This window comes from Rhodamnia argentea, chromosome 6 (genome assembly GCF_020921035.1).
Source record: "Rhodamnia argentea isolate NSW1041297 chromosome 6, ASM2092103v1, whole genome shotgun sequence".
NCBI lineage: Eukaryota > Viridiplantae > Streptophyta > Magnoliopsida > Myrtales > Myrtaceae > Rhodamnia > Rhodamnia argentea.
The window spans coordinates 5,213,900-5,222,385 of record NC_063155.1 but is presented as its reverse complement, the minus strand read 5'-3'; the positions used below and the strand labels follow the sequence as shown (position 1 = coordinate 5,222,385).

The following is an 8,486-nucleotide window of genomic DNA, read 5'->3' as shown; positions in this document are numbered from 1 at the left end:
CTCATTCATTTTGCCGATTTAGTCTTAAATCTTTCGCAACTGTGTCAATTTAGTCCATCCGACAAATTTTGGCCTGCCGGTGATGACGTGGACGCCGGTTGGCCGGCGGCCAAATATTTTAATATTTTTTTCAATTTTTTATTTTTTCTTTTCTTTTTATTGTTGCTTTTTTTTTTTTCCTTCCCTTCCCTACCCTACCCTTCCTCTTTCCCTTTCCTGTTCTACCTCTAGCTTCTCTGTTCTACCTCCACTGGTCGCTGGAGCTCCAGAGAACGACCGGCGAGACTCTTGCTGGCGTTGCCATGGCTGGCCAGGCTCACCTTGCTAGCCAAATCTAGCTGTGGAGGAGGAACACGTCATCGCATCAGGGGAAGAACCCGGGAAGGGCCGAGCCGGGCGGGTGGTGATAAATGATTTCCCCAGCTCCGTCTGCCACCTTCTTCTACATCATCATCATTTCATTGACGGACGACTCTTCGTTCCTTCGGATCTATTTAAGGGATGCATTTTGGGGAGCTCCCTGTTGTGTTGCGTGGTTGGAGTTGAAGGTATCGTCTTTGCTGTTCCTTTGGTCGTTTTGGGGAGGGAGGAAAAAACGTGGTCGCATGGTTACTTCTATTGGTGGCGACATTGGCAAGAGCGGTTCTCAGTGGATTCGGGTCGGAGACCGAAAGATGGAGAACAGAGTCGGTAGGAATGGTGGGGTTAAAGTTTCCTGTTATTATTCTTTTTCTTCGTCGGTGCTGGATCCGTACAAGACCCTAAGGATTCAACTCGGAGCTCGCCATATCTGGGCTGGCGAGGTCAGCCTTGCCCGGCCGGCTAGAGCCTCGCCGGTCACCGAGGTCCGGCGACCGATGGAGGTAGAACAGAGAAACAGAGAAGTCGGAGGTTGAACGGGAAAGAGGAAGAGGAAGGGAAGGAAAACAAAGAGAAAATTTTAAAAAAATTATTAAAATATTCGATTGCGAGCTGGCCGGCATCCACGTCACCACCGGCCTGCCAAAATTCGTTGGATGGACGGAATTGACATAAATGTAAAAGATTTAGGGATGAATCGGCAACAAAAAAAAATTAGGATTAAATTGACATAATTGCAATTGATTTTTGACTTTTTTGGTAATTTTCCTATTGTTAATGCTACCATCATCCTCCAAAGACTACTACATAATCAATTATTTATTTATTTATTTATTTATTTATTTATTTTGTGCGTAATGGTTGCTTTGCTTGAGACTGCACTTGGTTCACCAAAGAGTGACCCCGCCTCCAAATTACCAACCAATTCTCCAAAATCTCAACTGTTCATTTTGGATCGAACAATTCAGATTTCTTCCACAAATTGTGCAGAAACAATATGATGCCACACAAAGTGTTGGTAGCTTGTACGAATTTCAAACAACAAAACGCATCGAGCCACAATTGTTCACCAGCAAAACATTTCACAAGCGAAACTCAACTGTGATCTCCACGGGAGCAATGTCGGGCGTGTCCTTGAGAGCCATCAAGTCCCGATCGTCACGTTCCAAATAGGCCCTCAAGAACGCGACAGCCACCCCTCCCACGAGCCTCCTCATGGGTTCTCTCGAGCTCCCGCTCTGGCACATGCACGTGGCCACCCCTTTCACCCCGTTCGTCTCATCATCCAACATGTCCATGTGGCCGTAACGTTTAGCGACAATGTGACAAGCAGGTGGTCGGCACTCCTCGAAGAAGTCCACGTGGTTCAACCCCTTCGGCGCACACGCCGGGAGCACGTTGTACTTCTTGTCCTCGCCCAGGCCCGACCCAACGACCATCACGGGCATTTTCAGGTCGAAGGACTGCGCGACGTAGGTGAGGACGGGTGGTTTGGTCTGGATGTTTCCGCACCACGTGCCCATGCCGTCAACAGGATCGATGCCGAGCAAGGCTGTGAAGGGCAGGGTGAGTGGGGTTGATGATTTGCCGAGGACAAGCGCGAAGGCGTCCTTGCCTCCGCGGCTGTGACCAGCAAGGGCGAGCTTTGCAAGGTTTGGGCGGACTAGGGGAGGGAGGACCGCGGCGAGGCCTTGGGACAGCCAGTTGGTGGTTGCCGCCGCGGCGTTGATCTCCTTGGTGCTGTCGCACCCAGAACAGGTGTAAAGCTGTTGAAGATCAGAAACTTGTCTTGATGAGTCAAAATACATTAGATGAAGTTGAAAAGTCATGGGCCCTTTGACGTCTATCCAGACGAGAAGATTTATTATGGAACGAATACACCGCATGATAAAACCACGCCATGTAATCGACCAATTAAAATTCAGATGTGTATACACACGACGCCAATTACGATGACATTCGTAGCAAATAAAGAATCCTGATTAATTGGGCAATACGCTACATCATTAATGTCACGAATACTCTTTCCTGCTCTAAACCGGAGTCATGCGTACATGACAAATGAGTGAATTGTGTCCGGCATAAGTTATACATGAATGTGGATCAAATTGACCCGTTGACTAATATGTTCTCTTTTGACAAAAAAGAAAAAAAAACTAATGAACCCCGAGTTGTAATTTACAGCCAACACTTTGGTGTCGTGAAAAATTTAGAAAAACTTTCATAAAGAAATATTCAAAAATTTAGCAAATTAATAAATTAAATTTCAATTTATTTTTTATTGAAATAATCTAGAAAATTAAAATAACAGCAAGAAGTTCATCAAGAAAAAGCAAGAACGACATTAAAATAAAAAACAGATATGCTAAAAATTCCAAGTATTGTATGTATCGCATTTTGTCCCAAATACCCTCTTGTGCTTGCCAAACTTGTACCAATGAAACCGAGTTGTAACTTGACATGGTAAAAACTACTAAACAATCATGACTCATGGGTGATGCCTATTTCATGTGCCCTAACACCATATCAGCTCATTTGATATTTGATCATTTATTTCTTTTTTTATGGTTTCGGCTTTTAAATAATATCTTGTTTCTTTTTATATTTTTAAACTCTTTCTAAATGTGCTTTTATATATATATATATCATCTTAAGCTTAGTAGCATAGACCAACCAAAAATGAATTTTACAATCAAGCTGAAATCAATCCCGATCTAATTTTTTACCAAAAAAAAAAATCCCGATCTAATTCGGATCTAGAAACATGGAGCCAATCCGGTTAGGGTGCGTTTGGTCGTCCGTATAAAACTCGGGATAGGATATGTTTTATCTCATCCCATGTTTGGTAGGTGTCCCGGATAGTATAATGTCGGATATAGAGGGGATATAACCCGGATAAAAAAATCCGAGGGGAGGGGGTAGGATAAGGTCGGATAGGATTTCTCTTATCCGTTATATAAAAGCTAACTTTTAGAATGATGACAACTTTCTTATCTCATTTGTTTCTATTTTCATTTTATTTTTTATTTTTTTTTTTGTAAAGAGGTTTGAAAATCTAATAAAGTGTGTATATTTTCAAGTTTTTTTTTTTTTTTGTGTATGAGAACGTTATTTTTATAGTAATAAGATCGGAATATTTCATGAGCATCATGTAGGAGCATATATGTCATTTATATTGATATACGGTTTCTACCAAATGCGGGATATGATAGGATATGAGAATATCCGACTTTAAATCCGCAGCTCACTAAGCAAAGGATAGATATGGCCAAATCCCTAGATTTCTTATCCTATCCTATCCAATCCTATCCCGACTAGAAATCCCGACGACCAAACGCATTAGGGTAGTTGGACTTTCCGAGCTTTTCTTTGGCATACTTACAGTCCGAGGTGGAATTTCTTTTTCTCTACGGCGCTCACTTTGGTACCAAAATTTTTTGCCGGCTTACTTAAGTGCAAAATCGAAGAAAAAATAATCACTTAAGTGCCAACGACGAGAGATTCCGACCAAAAAATAAACATGCCATTTATAATTAAAATATTTCACCGACACGTCATTTATAATTAAAAATCAGTTCACGTGGCAATTTTTTTTTTTTAAATCTCAGTTCACGTGGAATGTTTTTAAAAAAATTCGTTCTCAAACTTAAAAATAAGCTCAAAAACAAAAAAAATAAAGAAAAATTTAAAAAAAAAATAAAGGACCCGTTTTTTTTAGCTTGTTTATTTTTATTTTATTATTTTAGCTTATTTTCTAATTTTTTTAAATTTATAATATTTGTTAACTTTTAGCTTTTTTATTGTTGACTAGGATCCTCGAGCCAGCCATGTAGGATTAAGTTATTAGTAAAAATTACCACGTAAGATTTTCGCTAAGGCTCATCGGAGTTGGTACGTAAATAATTATTTTTCAAAAAAACTGACATTTAAGTAATCAAAAAACTATTTTTGGACCAAAGTGAGCGTTGTAAATAAATTTGATAGTTCTGGTGTCCTTCTGCCTAAAATTTTCACCCGTTACTCACTTGAACTTGAGTTACTCTACTACACTGCACAAGACACTTTCAAACAAGGAAGAGCTTGTCTAGGCTTTACTCATATTGTAGTTGGACCTATGCAGGCATAGCGGGCCTAATTGCCATGATGAGGCCATCGATCCATGTGATCAGCTTTAATCACGGCTAGGAGTGATCGGTTCCCGAGCGGTCCAATTCTCACCCCAAAATTGAAAACCAGTCCGGAGGAACAGTTTTCAATTTCCAAAATTAGAGACCGGATCAAAGGTGCTTGGAACCGGACCGGACAGGTAAGACATGTCCGGTCATGTTCCCTGGAGGTCCAGTGGAACCAATCATATGTGCTTGAAATAAATATTCACACATTTTTCATATTCTGCTGCAGTTAAAGTGGGCACCCTTTTTGCATCACAACAACATTATCAATAAAGGCAAGGTTGGATGCCACTTCTCCTTAGTTGCAAAAATATCAAACTGCTTCAAGAGAGGCTTCCAAAATTGTGTGAGCATGACCGCGCTTACTTAGTCAACCATCTTTGCATGGTTTCTTTTTTTTCTTTTTTTTTTTTTTTTGGGGGGTTCGGAATCATTACACGGTTCTGTTCAGGAGGTTTGGGTGGGCAGTTCCACTACCGAAATCGAGAATCGAACTGAAAATCACCGGCTTCATAATGGAATCGGAAACCGGACCGAACCGGCCGATCCGATCATTTCCTTTTGCTCACCTCTAACAGCCACCTATAAAGTTTTCTTTCTCCTTTTTATCTTTCTGAAAGTATAGATTGCTTTTCATAAACATTGATTTTATGAGTATCAAACAGCTGTTAACTTTTTAATGATCGATTATGATTATGCTTGAGAGTTGAGCACATAATATGGTATTTGTAGAAATTAATACAATAGTTATATTATGATTAATACAATCCTTAATCATGAAAATTTAATGGTTGACAACTTACCATTACGTTAGTTTTCAATAAATCATGATGTATTTCCATAATTTGGCACATTACTTAGTGTACCAATTTTGTAAACTGATTTTAATAAGTCTAGCATTTTCCTTGTTTCCTTGGTATCCAAAAATCTAACTGCCAACGTATTTAGTCACGAATAATGAAAAACCTTATTCAGTTTTCTTTTTTGGTCAGAAAAAAAAAAAAACTTTATTCAGTTGGATGAAGGGAAAATTACCAAAAAAGTCTTAAACCTATTGCAATTGTGCCAATTCAGTCCTAAACCTTTTTTTTTTTTTGGTTGCCGATTCAGTCCTAAATCTTTTGCAATTGTGCCAATTCAGTCCATCCAGCTAATTTTGACCGGTCGATGCTAACGTAGACGCCGGTCGGCCGACAACCTAATATTTTAATATTTTTTGAATATTTTTTATGATTTTTTTATAATTTTTTTATCTTTTTATCTTTTCTTTTTTTTTTCCTTCCCCCTCCCCTCCCCACCTCCAGTCGGTTGCCACAATCCTGCGACCAGCCGGAGGGGTGGCCAGAGAGGCCGACTTGCCCTACCACGGCGGGGGTCGTCCTCGCTGTTGCTAGGCGAGGCAGCGATGGCGAGGTCGTGCCCAGCCACGGTCGGGCGAGGCTTGACCTCGCAAGCCCGGATCCGGGCTAGTGAGGTCGAGCCTCGCCCGACCATGGCCGGGGGCAACCTCGCCCAGCCCGGGCGAGGGTCAACCTCACCGTCGTCGGGCGAGGCGGAGACAGCGAGGTCGAGCCTCGCTACGGCCGAGCACGACCTCACCCAGCCATGGTCGGGCAAGGCTCGACCTCATCGGCTTAGATCCGGGCTTGCGAGGTCGAACCTCACCCGACCGTGACTAGGCACGACCTCGCCATCGTTGCCTCGCCCGGCACCGGCAAGGACGACCCCCGCCGTGGCAAGACGAGTCGGCCTCTCCAACCGCCCCCTTGGCCGATCACCAAACTATGGCAACCGGCTAGAGGTGGGGAGGGAAGGGGGAAGAAAAAAAAAGAGAAAAGAAAAAACATAAAAAAATTCATAAAAAATTCAAAAAAATATTAAAATATTCGGTCACCGGCCGGCGTCCACATCAGCACCGGTCGGCCAAAATTGGTCGGATGGACTAAAATGGTACAATTGCAAAAGGTTTAGGACTTAATCAGTACAAAAAAAAATTAGGACTGAATTGGCACAATTGCAATAGGTTTTTGACTTTTTTGGTAATTTTTCCAAGAACGGTGGAATGGATATAGAATGTACTGCATGAGGACACAGATGTAGTTAAATACTATGTAGGTTTGACGCGGTGAAAGTACAGGACTTGTTTGATAACCACATCAGAAAACTAAACTCTCCTACTCTTTATATCATTAAGTGAGTTTGATAACTTCTAATTACACATAATGTAATTAATTATGTTATGTAAAAAAATCATTTAACGCGCTACCTAAGGAAGGATTTACTTAATTAGTTAAGTCACAAATGTTCAATGGGACAATTACGCTGTAAAAATCTTTAATTTTAATGCTCGCTATTACATATTGGGAGAGAAGAGAATCTACCTGAGGAGCGACCACGATAAAGCCATGAGAAGAAACATGTTGGATGAGTTGCGAATAGAAGGAAGTTTCCATCATATAACCATGGAGGAGCACCATAACAGGGAATTCTTCGGCAACTTCAGTCGGAGCCCCAATTAGAAGAGGCTTCGGAGGCGGATTAGCGAGATTGGAAGACGATGTGCCCACTGTTATGAGCACAGTCTTGTACTTCCCAGGCTGAAACACATCCGTGGTCGTAGTTGAAGCGGCCATAGTCATCGGAATCTACAGTAATAGCTTCTACAATTCTTCTGTGAATTTGAAGTAATGAGTTTGGCCTTATGATGCATGCATTTAAATAGAGTCTCTATCCTAAGGGAGGACCCTAAAGAATTTTGTGGACATAAAATGGCCTCTTTTAAACGTGACTATGGCTATGGGACCACCCTCGCTCTGTCTCAGTCTCCACCTGACCCCATCATTCTTGGCCTCGATCCCCCTCTATCCTCCACGTTGCAAGTTGTGCAACCAAGACAAGGTCGGCGATCATAGAGCATGGTTGTCGGCAACGGCAGATCAGGGTCGCCACTTAGCGGCAACCTCGATTTGAGGTTGAACCACCGAGGACAGCCTTTGATCCGAGGTTATGCAGGCATGAGTTACCTCAGACTTGGCCACAGTCATCCTCAGCCTTGGCAGTGCCGCTAGCGAGCACTATAGAACGATATCCAGTGCTTAAATTTTTAGCATAAATTTTTTCAGTTTTAGTAAACAAGTCCTTAGTCTAAAGGACCCCGTCGACCATTTGTGAAAAAAACTACTGGGGCTCATGCTAAGTCCCATTAAAAAAACATAAATTCTGTTACAGTTTTGGACTATTATTGGCTCTGTCTATCAGGCGGCTGTAGGGCGGGAGAGAGATCAACCTGAGGAGCGACCACGATCAAGCCTTGAGAGGAAACATGTTGGATGAGCTGCGAGTGGAAGGAGATGCGCATCGTATAACCATGTGGAGGAACACCCTGACACGGGATTATCCAGCAACTTCAGCCGGAGCTCTGATTAGAAGAGGCCTCAGAGCGAATTTGCGACATTGGACAATGACGACGTGCCTGCAATTAGAAGCACAGTTTTGTATTTCCCAGTCTCAAACACATTAGTAGGAGTATTCGAAGCGGCCATGGTCGAAATCGTCAGCAATAGCTTCCATAGACTCCTCTGTGATTTTGCAGTAATAAGTTTCGTCAATGTTGAGGTGTGATTCATACTTCCCATTTCCCAACAGATATTGTAATTGAGTGATGTAACGAAAAATACAAGGTGCTACTTACAATAGTATCTTTTATTAGACGTAATCCTAGTTTATGAATAAACCAAGATAAATCCTTATGTCGATTTTCTTTGTCGTTTTACGCTTTATGTGATTGTGATTTTTGGCGTCGAATTTCAACAGCCTTGTGATGCATGCATTTGTAAACAATCTCAAAACCTAAGGACAGAAGGTTTTTATGGATGAAAGAGTGGTCAGTACTATGACGATGACATACAACAACCAAACCGGCGTCATGATGAGGAAGAGACGTCTGGAGAGAGA

General features: G+C 41.9%; 1 protein-coding gene across 2 annotated transcripts; it reads right to left on the bottom strand.

Annotated features, from left to right (window-relative positions):
• Positions 1 to 1,386: 1,386 nt before the first annotated feature.
• On the bottom strand, positions 1,387 to 7,942 carry LOC115743670 (chlorophyllase-2-like). Of its 2 annotated transcripts, none has more exons than XM_048281069.1 (2): positions 7,819 to 7,942; positions 1,387 to 2,126 (listed from the first exon to the last, which is right to left on the bottom strand). In XM_048281069.1, the coding sequence occupies exons 1-2, from the start codon at positions 7,888 to 7,890 to the stop codon at positions 1,443 to 1,445; spliced, it is 756 nt and encodes a 251-aa protein (XP_048137026.1). In that variant the 5' UTR covers positions 7,891 to 7,942; the 3' UTR covers positions 1,387 to 1,442. The 2 variants fall into 2 exon arrangements, with proteins under 2 accessions (XP_048137026.1, XP_048137025.1); XM_048281068.1 differs by lacking the exon at positions 7,819 to 7,942 and adding an exon at positions 6,914 to 7,245 and having other exon boundaries at positions 1,389 to 2,126.
• Positions 7,943 to 8,486: the final 544 nt, after the last annotated feature.